Source organism: Triticum urartu, chromosome 6 (genome assembly GCF_003073215.2).
Source record: "Triticum urartu cultivar G1812 chromosome 6, Tu2.1, whole genome shotgun sequence".
NCBI classification, from domain to species: domain Eukaryota; kingdom Viridiplantae; phylum Streptophyta; class Magnoliopsida; order Poales; family Poaceae; genus Triticum; species Triticum urartu.
The window spans coordinates 44572459-44588238 of NC_053027.1; the positions used below are offsets into that span (position 1 = coordinate 44572459).

A 15780-nucleotide genomic window follows, 5' to 3' on the forward strand; every position below is an offset into this window, starting at 1 on the left:
AGTTAGCTTAGACTCAATGAAAAAAATTTATCCTATGCATTAAATGACATCTTTTTTTTCCTATAAGAATTGGGATGCATACCATCTCACTTTCTATAATTTTCATATTCTTATTTATATTTCTATTCCATAAACTAAAGGAGGCCATAGAGGGGAGGCAAGGAGGCGGAGCGGAAGTTCGATACTGGTTGACGGATGCCGTCGGGGCCGAGACAACAAACAATGGTGTTGGGGCCTTCCAGGGGCCAAGGGGTCAAGGGGACTCAACAAAATGGCGGTTTGTTTTAGCTGGGCCGTCATTTCTGGCATCCGTTGGAGGCGCTCTTTACCCCTTGCTGCACAGAGTTTTTTGCTTGTCTTAGATTTGTCTAGATACGGAGGCATCTAACACTAAAATGAGCCTAGATATATCCGTATCTAGACAAATTCAAGACAAGTAATTCGAAATAGAGGGAGTACGTGCCATCCGCGTGAAGCCCTGATGCAGGGCATTCATTCACGAATCATGAACCGTGATCGTGGCTTACCGCACGCGCAGGATACGCGTGACTTTCCCTCGTCTCGTTTCACGGCGGCGAAACGAGATCGGCCGCTCTCCACCGAATAAAACGATTCCGGGCCAAACGCCGGGGAAGCGCGCGCCGTTTGACCATCGCAGTACTCCTCCGCGGGAAGGCGATCCGATCCCGTCACCTGGTGGCGCCAGACGGGCCCGAAAACAGCCCGTGACGGCACCCCCACGCACCGCCGCTGACAGCGGGCCGGGTCAAACGTGGTAACCGGCGCCAGCCAGCCCACCCCGCTACGCCGGGTCCTCGTGGACCTGACCAGGGTCGCGCGACGCGGGGCGCCGCGGCGCACCTGGACCAGGCACACGCACGCGCTGACCCCGCGACTAGTTCGCGTCAATGGGCGTCCTTCCCGCTCTTCGCCCGCGCCCGAAAAGAGAGAGCGGCAATTTGCGCTCCCATTCCCCGTCTCCCGCTCGCGCTTGACAGCTTCCGTGGACTCGGCGTACCACTGCCGCTGATGATGGTGTTCCGTGGACCGTGGACCGTGGCCTTTGCTCGTGCCATGCGCAGATATGAAATCGACTTTCCAAAATACATTTGTGCCGAATTGTGTATGCTGGGAAAAAAGATTCAGTACTATTCAGCCAATATGTTTATTGATTTCGTATGTGAATTTATAAATTTGATGCGTTTGAAGCTCCTGGAAGAGAGATTCCTATAGAAACGATGGTTGATCCCTCGCAAGGGAACAAAAGAAATTTATAAATAAGCATCGAGCGCAATGATGGACCATAGATAGCCCAAATCTACCTGTACAACCTGGTGCTTCGTTTCAAACGTTGCGGTTTTCTTCCGGTTCACGGTGCGTGAAACAATTTGTTTTCCCCATACTGTTATCAATATCAACAACCAAACCAAACCAAATCAATGCGGTTATATAACGAATTTATGAGCAAACACTAGAAAGCAAACTTTAAAAATCAGTGGAATGCGCCACAAAACTCGATTGTGGTCGCCAAAACGTAGTGGTGGAATAGAAATATAGAATCATAATGTGCAACCAAAGATGCCAAACCAAAGAATTCATTTCGTGCACGGGCGGTCCATGACATTCTGACCTGGCAGGCCAGAGCCGGACCGGAGGGCATCACGAACGAACGCGCGAGCGATTTAATTTCTGACAGCGACGACGCCGCACACACGACACCACAAACCCAACCCAACTCCCGAGTCCACCACCACACACTGCCCTCCCTCCCCCTCCCTCCCCCCACCCCACTCCTCCCCGCCGCCGCCGCCGCCGCCCCGCTCCGATCCGCCCCGCGCCGCGCGGATCGCCGCGCCATGGACCAGGTGAGCCCGCCCGGCCCGTCCGATCGCCGCGCCGCTCCCTCCCCTCCCCTGTGTGCCTCCCTGCCCCCGTCCGTGCCGGCGCCGGCCGTAATGTCAGCTTGTGTTTGCGTTGAGCGCAGTACGAGAAGGTGGAGAAGATCGGGGAGGGCACGTACGGGGTGGTGTACAAGGCCAAGGACCGCTACACCAACGAGACGATCGCGCTCAAGAAGATCCGGCTGGAGCAGGAGGACGAGGGCGTCCCCTCCACCGCCATCCGCGAGATCTCCCTCCTCAAGGAGATGCAGCACCGGAACATCGTCAGGTACCCCTCCCCTCCCCCGTCCCGTCTCGTATCTCCTCCCCGGCGTCAGGGTTTGGGCTGGATTTGGCCGCTGCCGAATGCATGGACCGGCTGACCCCTTTGGCTGCTGCCGCGCAGGCTGCAGGACGTGGTGCACAACGAGAAGTGCATATACCTCGTCTTCGAGTACCTCGACCTCGACCTCAAGAAGCACATGGACTCCTCCGCGGACTTCAAGAACCACCACATAGTCAAGGTCACAGCCGCCACCCCCTTTGATTTCCTTCACTACTTAGATTGCCGACTGTCGGTTACTGCTTACTGACAGTAGCTCCATTTGGCTGCTATCATGTGGAAATGTGAAATGTGATGCTGTTTTGTGCCCTGCGTGCAGTCTTTCCTCTACCAGATCCTGCGCGGCATCGCCTACTGCCACTCGCACCGTGTGCTTCACAGGGATCTCAAGCCCCAGAACCTGCTGATAGATCGCCGCACCAATTCATTGAAGCTTGCTGACTTCGGATTGGCCAGGGCGTTTGGCATTCCTGTCCGGACATTTACTCATGAGGTACGTTTTGCAGCACCGACATGTCGTCGGTCTGGTACATTGTGATTTAAGTTGCATGTATCTGGGAGATGGCAGTTGGAAAATTGTTCTGCTATGCTTTTGTCAGGGGCAGAATGCACTTAATTTTAATTAGTTACAGACTTACAGTGATACCTATCAATACCTCCTTCATTTCAAGTCTGAAATGCATTCTGTACTTGAATTCAGTAGACCACGTGTGCACACTATTGCTGGCGTACGTACTACTATCTGTCTCATTTGGCTATCAAAGTGTGCATGTCTTCATAGAAAAGAGATAACTATGTACTATGTCTTGTTGCAAACTGAGGTTGATATCTCCCATTCCCAAACAAAAGAGAGGTTGACGTCTCCTATTAGTGTTCACTGTTGTTTGGTACTACATCTTAAGACTGTTCGCTTATCGCCTTCCTCTTTAGCCTTTATCAAGTGTTTCCATAATCAACGGTGGATGATTTTGCTAGTCTCTTGTCGTAGTGCTACCTTGCCAATTTAGCTGTACTCTCCTGTATGACGGATCACGTGACAAAAGGCAAGATAATCTAGGAAAGGTACAGAACAATTTGCTACATTCCCAGAACATACAGTGTTTGTTACTATGGGCAAAAGAGAATGAAACATGAAGTTTCTGTTTTATGAAAATTTTCAAATTGTAGGCAAGCATAGCTCCAAGCTTAATTTAGTTTGAGCGTATTCATATGATCATATTAATGAGCTGTTCCCATGTTACAATTTTGCTCCTGCCTTTTGCCTTTGTTTTTTGATCTAAACAGAATGATGTTTATAGGTGGTGACATTATGGTACAGAGCACCAGAAATTCTTCTGGGTGCGAGGCAGTATTCTACCCCTGTTGATGTGTGGTCGGTTGGTTGCATTTTCGCCGAAATGGTGAATCAGAAACCTCTATTTCCTGGTGATTCTGAGATTGATGAACTCTTCAAGATTTTCAGGTTTTTCTTGTAAATTGTGTGGTCTTGCTTTAAGCTATTCCATGCATCTGAAGAAACAGCTAATCTTGGTTGCCAAATCTTTTACTTTCATGCAGAATTATGGGCACTCCTAATGAAGAAACCTGGCCAGGTGTTTCTTCGTTACCTGACTACAAATCAGCTTTCCCCAAGTGGCCATCCGTGGTAAGTCATAAATGTTCTCTCATTATTCTTGTGAAAAAGGGGTTAAAATATCAAGTTGCCGTTAGGGGTCAGACCTTGTAGTTTCTCCTTGCTATGGAATTAGTTGTAACTCTGTGATTATACAACATTATACTGATTGTTACTCTGGGATTTTGTTTCTAACCCGAGGAGTTTGCTGCAGGATCTTGCAACTGTGGTTCCAACACTCGAACCTTTGGGACTTGATCTTCTCTCTGTAAGTTTCACAATCAAATGTTATTTGTTTCCATAATGTGTCATGGATTGTGCATTTGTGCTTATTATCTTGCTATCTGCATTCACTTTGCTTAGTGTGTGGATACACGGTGCATCTTTTATGAGGGGTTTGCAATGCCTTATTTTTTATTGCATTTCAATAATCTAAGGTGAACAATGTAGATTCTGCTTCTATTGCTGTGATCTTGTCTGTGCTTATTTTATTCCTGTTGTTGCAGTCTTGAGACTATGTAGCAGCGCTCTAAGTTGTGCTTCCCTTCCCACATGAATTCAGACAAACATACTAAAAAAAAAATCTTAGTCTGGTACAAACTGAAGTTGTCATGTTAAAAAAACATTTATAGATTGTAGGTGCATATGCTACCAGAATGCCACTTTGGATGCACATTGCTAATTTATCTAGGTTGCTAGGCATGTGACCCCTTTTGAGTAGATATTGCAGTAAGTCCATTCTCATCATGGCTCTTGCATGATTTGTATTGCTGCATTTGCAGTCATGAATTGTATACATGTGTGCTTCCTTTGATGCGATTATATCACGAGCATAATACCACATAACACCATTGATGATATACGCTCCTTATGATAGATTTATTTCATTTCTACCTTTTCTGTTCTTTGCCATGAGTATATGATTCTATTCATGTGCATTCATAACCTTGCTTGCTAACTTCTCTCCACACCATCGTGCAGAAAATGCTCTGCTTAGATCCAACCAGAAGAATCAACGCCCGAACCGCCCTCGAGCACGAGTACTTCAAGGATCTGGACGTATCCTCGTAGATCACTTGCCCTGCTCCTCTGTAAATTAAGATCGTGTCGACTGATCGACAGCTTCCTGGATCATGTACTGTGTGCTCCTTTCTCTCCCATTCTTTCTGACTCTGGCTGTGTAGAGAGAAATGTGAACGGAAGCGCCTCCGGATTCGCCCTTCCGTGTAGTCCAAGCCAATTGAAAAATGATCCTGATGCTCTGGGAGCTCTGCATTGCGATTTTGCCCCATATTTATATGGACACCGACGCCGGCACCAGACTTGTGCATGTACGATGAATTTTGGAGTAGTGGCAGATGGTCAAGGGGCTGCAGTGTTTCATGAACTACCAAATGATGTGACAATGTTTGGTAGTGTACTACTACTTGTACTTGGTAAACATCATTATCATCATGAATGGAATCAGTTGTGGACAACTACATGCTGCTACTTAGCTTACGCGGTGGGCGCCCTTGTACGTCAAGATTGCTCATCACGTTTTTGCATATTAACCTAGTTTTAAATAATGGCCATGACATTCCATGTTTGGCGCTAAATTGATGTTATAACACGCTAAATGGTGCCATAGCGGTTTAGATGACGCTAAGTTGTACACGATGCATTTAGTGTGAGGCCCCTCCAAACGCTATGACACCGAGATAGCATGCTATTAAAAACTACTCCATTTACAAATATAAGATGTCCTAACTGTGTATGCAGAGATGTTTTAGTGTATTCACTTATTTCAGTCTTTATATAGTCCATATTAAAATATGGAAACCATCTTATATTGATGAACGGATGGAGTATGATCTTAGCACCTCAATCTCAATGTTTTTGAGGACGGAGGAGAACACCAACCTCGCCTTCACCACCATCGGAGAGGACAAGGGGCTCTGCGTCGATCATTACCACCTCCAAGGCGCTGCCGAAGTAAGCACCTGAACAACTCGAAATGCGGAGCCGTCTCGTGGTGGCACTCGCACACCATGATAAAGTTGGCCGAAAAATTGTTGGTGCGCGACGCGCTCGTCCCCGACCAATGCCGGGACGGCCTTGTTTCTCGGCATCCTCCATTGTAGCACTCCTTGTGGCGACAATGGCTTCTTGGCCTGTAGGGCCTCCAGGTTGTGGCCGCGAGTGGAGGAGGGAAACCATTTCCCAAGCGCCTCGCTCGGCTCCTTCTCTCCGACGCCTGCATTAGCCTTCTTCTTGCGCTCGTCGGCGGCGATGGCCTTGGACCTGCTCCGGCCATGGTTCTGGCCACAACCTGTCTTGCCTTCGCCATCACCCCAAGCTTGATAAAAGGAGGAAGAGAAAGGGGGCCCAGACATTGAGGAATGCACATCAATGGCGTCAGGAACGGAGGCTAGTTGCCCATTGGGATTATACGATCAGTGTATACATATGTATAGTTTTTCACATGTTCCGAGGTAGGCTTAGTACATACTTCCTTCATTCCAAAATATTTATCGTTTTAAGTAAAACCATGATAAGTATTTTGGGACGGAGGAAGTAGCAGTTTATTCAACCACATGACATGTGTGGACAGCTATCTCGAGTTAAGTTATGACAAGTATTTGAAGAAGAAGAAGGAGGAGGAGAAGATAAGAAAAATCTGTTTTCAATCGATTCATTTTTGTATTCTTTCAATGTGCTCGGATATGCGTGTTCATAGGTGTTGTAACATCTCAAATTTTCAATTTAGAATTTATACATAGATCATCCATGCATATCATATTTTACTGCATTTCATTTCGCGATCTTCGAAATCCTAAGCAACTCAAGGACCCTCGGAGAGAGTTGGGGATTTCCCCATTTTCATATTTGGGTTTTACCAAATATCGAAACGAGGATTTTTTGGTTTTAATTATTCTTCTCTCCGAAAATATTTCATGTTAAAATATATGAGAGGAGATAATATGACTTCTTCAAAATAAATGAAATATTGGAGGGAAAATATTAAAATCAAATATTTGATTTCATTCGGAGTTTATTGCTATTTTATTTGAATTAGAAAAATTACATGTTTTCTCAAAGTTGCATTTTAGACCTAAGAAAATGTTCATCTTATTCTAAATATTTTATTTAAACGGTGACAATTTGTTTTGGAATTTTTAGTTTTTTATTTTATTTTCTAGGATTTTTTTAGTTTCGGCGGAATTATTAAAAAAACGCGCAGCGCCCGACTGGGCCGAAGCCCAGCTGAGCCGGCCCGCTTCCCCGCCGCCGTCTCCGAGCGGGAGACCGCGCCGCCGCCGCCGCGAACCGGAGTCCGGCCGGGACTCCGTTTCCCCCGCGCCTTGCCCCCTCCTCCAAGTCGCCGCCCCCGTCTCTTATAAGCCCCCCCCCTAGAGCCCCGAGCCACCCTGCCGACGCAAGCCGCCAACCCCGCCGCCGCAAGCCGCGCCGCATCGCCTCGCTGCCGCGCTGCCCCGCCGCTCGCCGGAGCCGCCCGCCGCGCCGGACCTCCCCGGAGGTATAGCGCCGTTTTTTTTAAATGATTCATTTTTTTAGAAACCCTAGTTTTTTAAAATGATGTGGGATGAAGTCGGAGACCGACAGTTGTTTAGACCAAATTTGATCAAAGAGTCTGAAGAGAAAGTCAAGTTGATCAGAGATAGACTGAAGATAGCTCAGTCCAGGCAGAAGAGTTATGCAGATTCGAAACGCAAGGAAATAACCTGTGAAATTGGAGATAGAGCATATCTGCGAGTGTCACCCCTGCGAAGAGTGAAACGTTTTGGAGTTAAGGGAAAGTTAGTCCCGAGATTTGTAGGACCGTATCGAATTTTGGAACATATGGGAGAAGTTGCCTACAAGTTGGAGTTACCCGAAGGACTGTCAGGAGTTCATGATGTATTTCATGTTTCACAGCTGAAGAAGTGTCATGCTGAGATGGCCGATAAACCATTAAGAGATACAGTACCCTTGGAGGCGATTCAGTTGGACAGTGATTTGACCTATGAGGAGAAGCCAGTCAGGATTCTCGAATTTGCCAGCCGAGTCACCCGCAGCAAGGTTATTTTTGCAAAGTTCAGTGGAGCCACCATATCGAGGATGAAGCCACCTGGGAATGAGATGATGATCTTCGCAAAGACCACCCACACCTATTCTCTAGCCAACTCGAATCTCGAGGGCGAGATTCATCTTAAGGGGGGTAGGTTTGTAACATCCCAAATTTTCAATTTGGAATGTTATACATAGATCATCCATGCATATCATATTTTACTGCATTTCTTTTTGCGATCCTCGAAATCCTAAGCAACTCAAGGACCCTCAGAGAGAGTTGGGGATTTCCCTGTTTTCATATTTGGGTTTTACCAAATATCGAAACGAGGATTTTTGGTTTTAATTATTTTTCTCTCCGAAAATATTTCATGTTAAAATATATGAGAGGAGATAATATGACTTCTTCAAAATAAATGAAATATTGGAGGGAAAATATTAAAATCAAATATTTGATTTCATTCGGAGTTTATTGCTATTTTATTTGAATTAGAAAAATTGCACGTTTTTTCAAAGTTGCATTTTAGGGCCAAGAAAATGTTCATCTTGCTCTAAATATTTTATTTAGATGGTGAAAATTTGTTTTGGCATTTTTAGATTTTTATTTTATTTTCTAGGATTTTTTTAGTTTGGTAGAATTATTTAAAAAAACGCGCAGCGCCCGACTGGGCCGAAGCCCAGTCGAGCCGGCCCGCTTCCCCGCCGCCGTCTCCGAGCGGGAGACCGCGCTGCCGCCGCCGCTAACCGGAGTCCGGCCGGGACTCCGTTTCCACTGCGCCTTGCCCCTCCTCCAAGTCGCCGCCCCCGTCTCTTATAAGCCGCCCCCGACACCCCCTAGAGCCGCGAGCCACCCCGCCGCCGCAAGCCGGGCCGCCCCGCCGCCGCCGCTGCCGCTTGCCCGCGCCGCCGCCCCGCACTGCCCCACCGCTCGCTGGAGCCGCCCGCCGCGCCGGACCTCGCCGGAGGTATAGCGCCATTCGTTTTTTTAAAGAATCGATTCGGTTTTTTAGAAACCCTAGTTTTTTTGGATAGATCGGTTCGCCGGTTTTTTTTCGGTTTAGTTACTTTGCGGACGTTCGTCCGTACGTTCATTTTAACGAACGGAGTTCACTCGTTAGCCGCAGACAATGAACGCTCGTTCGTTAGCCTGTTCGTCACTTTTCTTTTTCTCGGATTTTCCGCGATTATTTTCAATCGCGATTTCTGATCAGATTTTTGTTTTAGTTTATTTTTTCGCTCGTTTGTTGGAATCAGGTGATTCAAGCGCCTAGATCTTCGTCTTAAAACCCTTTTTCCGTTTAACCAACTTGAACAAGCTTTTGCTACTGTAAAATTTGACCTTAGTCCAGATTAGCAAACCGATCTTGTTTGTTTCGCAGTTTGAGTTTCGTTGCTTCGCTCGATTTGATTCTTTTCGCAAACCGGAGTTCTTAAGTTGAACTTTCTGGTTAGATCTTCTTGTTTGAGATTTACCAGTGTTTCTTTGCTTGTTTGCTTATGTATGCTATTGTTTGTTTGCGATAGAACACTCGGAGTGCGAAGCGTGCTACTATGAATCCCTAGGTTTTGCGGATCATCAGCAAGGTAAGTAACACTTTGATCATATCCCTTTATCACCCAGTTTTTATGCATTAGTTCCAATCCTCAAACATTGCATGGTTAGGTTGTGATTAACATGTGAGTTGGGAAGTAGTTGATGAGGTAGAACCTATTGCCCTATTATTATCAAACCCTTGGGAGTTACTTCTACGAATTGCTTATGTTGCTATGCTATGCTCATAGACGTGGTTTGGGTGAGTGAAATCCATGACAGATGTGAGATTGTTAATTAATGGTTCAACTTAAGGTGGCAACTTGAATACACATCTGGGTGGATTGTTTGTTGGGCACCTAGAGAACCCAGTGTTGTCCTAGGATATCCCGGAGTACCCGTGTGATAATCCTATGGTCCGCCACCCAGGCTCAAAGGGAACTGAGATATTTTCATGCTAGGAACTTCCGTGTGCAGCCACAAGCTATTATGGGCTCTAGCATAGTTGAGTAAGTTGCGTGAAGCTCCCGAAGAGGTGGATCAGCAGGTAGAGGGATGTAGGTTGGTATGGTCTGCCCGGAGTAAGGGGTTAATGCTTCTGAAAGACTGTGTCTCGGTCATCCGTTTCTCAAACACCCTGTAGTGCGAGAAATCCAACGAAGGAGATCGAGTCTTGTGGGGAAAAGTGCGCAAACCTCTACAGAGTGTATAAACTAATCATGGTTAGCCGTGTTCCCAGTTATGGACATCTTGAGTATCTAGTACTTGGAGTATATAAGTATCTCATCACTCTAAAATAATATTGTTGGGTTGTTAATTACTTTAATTGGGATTGAGTTGGAGGAACCTTCTCAATGATGTTTCAACTACCATGATAGTTAAATAAAATCTATTCCTTTGTTGTAGGGAAAAATTGGCTTTTCGCAAAACTATAACCATAGAGCTTTCCACCAGCCAAATATGCATGTAGTGATAGTATTATTCTGTTCTTGCTCTACTGTGTTATATTTGCCAGCATATTCCATGTGCTGACCCGTTTTCGGGCTGCAACGTATTATGTTGCAGACTTTTCAGACGAGGAGTAAGGTTCGTTAGGTCGTTGCCGTGCAGCTCGCTATGCTGTTGGAGTTGATGGACTCACTTTATCTTCCAAGCCTTCCACTGTTATCGTATTAGATGGCCTTAAGCCATATTTATTGTAATAAGTTCTCTTTTGAGATATCCAATGTAATAAGTGTGTGATTGCTACTCTGTTATAAATCCTCGAGTAATGTGTGTGTCAGCATTATCGATCCAGGGATGACACTGAAGCACTGAGACTTGACCGTTTGAGGTCGGGTCGCTACAAGATGGTATCAGAGCACACGCTGAGTGTAGGACACGACCACTAAGCTAAAAGCCCTAGATCACTATTCTCTTCTCATTTCTGACTCCTCTCCATTTTCTACTCTTTAGAATGGCGGACGCAAGAAACAAGTTTGCACAACCGGATGAAGAAGCACCTTTTGGATGACACTTGAAGGAAGTCACTAGGTACCTGAACATTGGAATACCAAGCTTCACCGGGACTTACAACACCACTCTACCAGAAGAGGAGCGATGGATGATTCAAGTTCAAGTTCCAGGAAGGACATTCACGCCAGTCACTAAGCCCATAGAATTTTCCTTCGATGCACCAACCTGGAGTCTAGGAAAGAGTATGACAGCTCACATCACCATGGGACCCATTGGAGAAGTTTATCAGAAGGAGCTTAAGGATACTATCCATCAGATTTGTGGGCGCCGAGATGAGCAATGGGAGATGATCATCACCAGGAAGGATAGATCAATTGCAGCTTTCATCCAGGAGTTAAACCAACATATTCGTCGCCAGGAGAACCAGATGTGTGCAAGAATGATAGATTTGAAGAAGGCAATGACTAGGATCACGGAACTGGAGGAAGAACTCAAGGCTACACATGAAGATTATGAGGAGGAAATTGTCGTACTAGTGGATAAGAATGCCGACCTAACAATGAAGCTAGGAGTATTCCTGGGAGACCCCGCACCAGGAGAAGAAGACGAAGAACCCAATGAGATTCGCCCGGAGGACTACATCATCATCGACGACACCGACTCGGACCCCGACAATAGCGATGATGACTATGAAGACGAAGCTGGAGTAGACATCATGGAGTCTTCAACCGAAGAATATTTTTAGTAGACCACCACATCAGTAGTAGTATTCCACCATGTAAATAGTATAGCCCGAGCAGTTTGGTAACGATAGTTAGATCGATTGTATGCCCTTGTTTGATTGATTGAGTGAAATGTTTGTGTTTGTTTCATGTGCATATGGGTAGTGCTTTCTCATTAGACCTCATTCTATTCTAATCTCGTCCGAATTTCGGCCTGTTAAAGATCCGCATCGTAAATGGGCCACCATTTCGGCCTGCTAAGTCCAGTGGGTTATTTGGCACAACCAGGGCCCAATCTCACTTTCGGTCTATTAAAGGCCCATGTTTTTTATGGGCTCGAGATATTTACACATGTAAACGACCTATTTTTACTGAGGGCCCAAATTATGTTTAGGCCTGTTAAAGGCCCACTATGGGCACATGCGTACCAGAAAAATATGAAAGCTTATGCTGATTTAGGCCCAGATATTTTTAGTGGGCTACATGCCAATTTCGGCCCGTAATCGTTTTTAGCCCAATTGTAATGGGCCTGACGAGTGTTGGCATGTTGGGCTCCTACGAAGCTTTCGGCCGAATACATTACTAAGATAAACCTACACTATACAAAAATAGCGTCGTAATTACTACAGCCTAAGGCAACATCATAAATGTTTATCACAACAAAATAAATTCCAACCATACAAAAAAAGGCCTGTTGGCATAAAGTTTACAGTCCTTCCAGATAAAAGCACCATCAGATGTATAGAAGCACAGATCATTTGACCTGAGTGCTAATGTTTCAGGCTGTAGAATCTGATGGAGCAGCACGATCTCCACCTTTTTTCCGCCATTGCTCTTGAACAACGAAGCAAATGTCTGATAGTCTGGTTTCAAAACCATACATATCTTGACGACATTTCTCAAACACTATTCTTGTTTCCTAAACAACATTCATTAGGGATTAGACTTGTGTCTGGAGCACAGATATATCACTCTGTCTAGCAGGAAGATTTTGTTCAGTAGGCGATTTGGACGAGGTTACCTTGACAACCAACCCAGAATTACGCAGTAAGGTGCTTTTTGCACTGTTAGTGGAGAGATACTGATGCACTGCAACAAGAGGTGACATTGTTCCTGTAGTAGCCTCGTCACCTTCAGGTGGTTGTGGCTGTTGTGACGCCCCCGATTCAATCGTACACTAATCATACACGCAAACGTGTACGATCAAGATCAGGGACTCACAGGAAGATATCACAACACAACTCTACAAATAAAATAAGTCATACAAGCATCATATTACAAGCCAGGGGCCTCGAAGGCTCGAATACAAGAGCTTGATCATAGACGAGTCAGCGGAAGCAACAATATCTGAGTACAGACATAAGTTAAACAAGTTTGCCTTAAGAAGGCTAGCACAAACTGAGATACAGATCGAAAGAGGCGCAGGCCTCCTGCCTGGGATCCACCTAAACTACTCCTGATCATCGTCAGTGGGCTGCACGTAGTAGTAGGCACCTCCCGAGTAATAGTAGTTGTCATCAACGGTGGCGTCTGGCTCCTAGGCTCCAACGTCTGGTTGCAGCAATCAGATATAGGAAAGGGGAAAAAGGAGAGAAAAGCAACCGTGAGTACTCATCCAAAGTACTCACAAGCAAGGAGCTACACTACATATGTATGCATTGGTATCAAAAGGATTAAGGGTATCATATGTGGACTGAACTGCAGAATGCCGGAATAAGAGGGGGATAGCTACTCCTATCGAAGACTACGCTTCTGGTAACCTCCATCTTGCAGCAGAAGGAGAGAGTAGATGGTAAGTTCACCAAGTAACATCGCATAGCATAATCCTAACCGATGATCCTCCCCTCGTCGCCCTGTGAGAGAGCGATCACCGATTGTATCTGGCACTTGGAAGGGTGTGTTTTATTAAGTATCCGATTCTAGTTGTCATAAGGTCAAGGTACAACTCCGGGTCGTCCTTTTACCGAGGGACACGGCTATTCGAATAGATTAACTTCCCTGCAGGGGTGCACCACATATCCCAACACGCTCGATCCCATTTGGCCGGACACACTTTCCTGGGTCATGCCCGTCCTCGGAAGATCAACACGTCGCAGCCCTACCTAGGCACAACAGAGAGGTCGGCACGCCGGTCTAAATCCTATGGCGCAGGGGTCTGGGCCCATCGCCCATTGCACACTTGCACGTTGCGTACGCGGCCGGAAGCAGAACTAGCCCCCTTAATACAAGAGCAGGCTTACGGTCCAATCCGGCGCGTGCCACTCAGTCGCTGACGTCACGAAGGCTTCGGCTGATACCACGACGTGGAGTGCCCATAACTGTCCCCACGTAGATGGTTAGTGCGTATAGGCCAGTAGCCAGACTCAGATCAAATACCAAGATCTCGTTAAACGTGTTAAGTATCCGCGAACACCGACCAGGGCCAGGCCCACCTCTCTCCTAGGTGGTCTCAACCTGCCCTGTCGCTCCGCCACAAAGTAACAGTCGGGGGCCGTCGGGAACCCAGGCCCACCTCTATCGGGATGGAGCCACCTGCCCCTTCAGCCCCCAACTCCGAACAGTACCATAGGTAATGTAACTGTGTAAAGTATATAGTATATGCCCGTGATCACCTCCCGAAGTGATCACGGCCCAGTAGTATAGCATGGCAGACGGACAAGAGTGTAGGGCCACTGATGGAACACTAGCATCCTATACTAAGCAGTAGGATAGCAGGTAATGGTAACAACAGTAGTAGCAACGACAGGCTATGCATCAGGATAGGAATAACGGAAAGCAGTAACATGCTACACTATTCTAATGCAAGCAGTATAGAGAAGAGTAGGCGATATCTGGTGATCGAAGGGGGGGCTTGCCTGGTTGCTCAGACAAGTAGGGGTCGTCAACACCGTAGTCGATCGGGGGTACTGGCAGCGGTCTCGGGGTCTACCGGAAAGAAGTAACGGAGGGGGAACACAATAAATAACAGACCAAACAAAGTAACACAAAACGTAATGTGGCAATGCGCGGTGCTAGGTATGCCCTAACGCGGTGGAAGGTGATACCGGCGAAGGGGGGAAACATCCGGGAAAGTATTCCTGATGTTTCACGTTTTCGGACAGATGAACCGGAGGGGAAAAGTTGCAGGTTCACTATGCTAGGGACGTGTAGTGAACGAACGGACTGCGAATTCGGATTCGTCTCGTCGTTCTGAGCAACTTTCATGTACAAAGTATTTTCATCCGACTTATGGTTTATTTTATATGATTTTATGAAGTTTTAAACATTTCTGAAATCCTGGAATTAAATTTAATCCAAATAAAAAAATGGCTATGGGTACACAGGAGTGTACCCAGGAATGTGTGTGTGTGCATGACATGTGGGGCTGGAGGGCTCAGTTGACCCAGTCAAGTTTGACTAGTCCACTGATGAATAGTGACAGTGGGGCCCAATTGTCATTGTCTTAGTTTAACAGATTAATTAATCTAGATTAATTAGAGGTGGGAGCCACACATCATAGACAACAACTAAACTATTCTAGTTAATTAGATTAATTAGCCTGGGTCCACTTCTAATAGCCTTAGACTAATTAACATCTAATTTAGCCTAAACTAATTAGACCTACTAATTGGGTCGGCCATTGGCAGCGGCACACCCGGGCCTTGGCTGTGCTTGCCATGGCTAGCACGCACGAGGCACAAGCCACGGCGGCCATGGCCAACAGCGGCAGCAGCACAAGGAAAGCAGTAGCAGCGGCCGTGAGCAGCAGCAAATGGAGCAGCAGTGCAGCGACAGCAGTAGCAAGCAGAGCAGAGTAGCCGTATGAGCAGCAACGCATTGCAAGGAGCAGCAGGGGCGCGCTACATGGCCGCGGCCGATGGCCGGCGAGCAGCGCCAGGCAGAGGCGAGGCCAGGGCGGGCGCGCTTCAGCAGCAGTACGCCGCCGCAGGAGACGGTGGTTAAGCAGCAGCAGCTCACGCACGCGCCTACGCCAGTACGCGTACGCGTACACGCGACGCGGGCTTGGATGTGCTCGGGGAAGGCAAACGGTGACCGAATCGAGGCGGAGGAAGGGGGATCCGGAGAAGGGCTCACCGGGGAGAACGTAGGCGAGCTCGGGGAAGGTCGGGGAGGCGCCGGTGGTGGAGATCGACGGCGATGGCTGCGGCGGCCATGGTGGGGATTGCAGCTCGATGAGGAACATACAT

General features: G+C 46.9%; 1 protein-coding gene across 1 annotated transcript; it reads left to right on the forward strand.

Annotated features, from left to right (window-relative positions):
- Nucleotides 1–1704: 1704 nt before the first annotated feature.
- Nucleotides 1705–5316, forward strand: LOC125514974 (cyclin-dependent kinase A-2). Its single transcript, XM_048680376.1, has 8 exons — nucleotides 1705–1865; nucleotides 1985–2169; nucleotides 2287–2404; nucleotides 2543–2716; nucleotides 3522–3685; nucleotides 3781–3868; nucleotides 4050–4103; nucleotides 4817–5316. Exons 1-8 carry the CDS (start codon nucleotides 1857–1859, stop codon nucleotides 4904–4906), a joined length of 882 nt encoding a protein of 293 aa, XP_048536333.1. The 5' UTR covers nucleotides 1705–1856; the 3' UTR covers nucleotides 4907–5316.
- The last annotated feature ends 10464 nt before the right edge of the window (nucleotides 5317–15780 follow it).

Excerpts from the sequence above, each read along its gene's own strand:
- LOC125514974 (XM_048680376.1), top strand. Across the intron at positions 2,405-2,542 it reads AGAACCACCACATAGTCAAG|TCTTTCCTCTACCAGATCCT; the intron begins GTCACAGCCGCC and ends CCCTGCGTGCAG. Across the intron at positions 2,717-3,521 it reads TCCGGACATTTACTCATGAG|GTGGTGACATTATGGTACAG; the intron begins GTACGTTTTGCA and ends TGATGTTTATAG.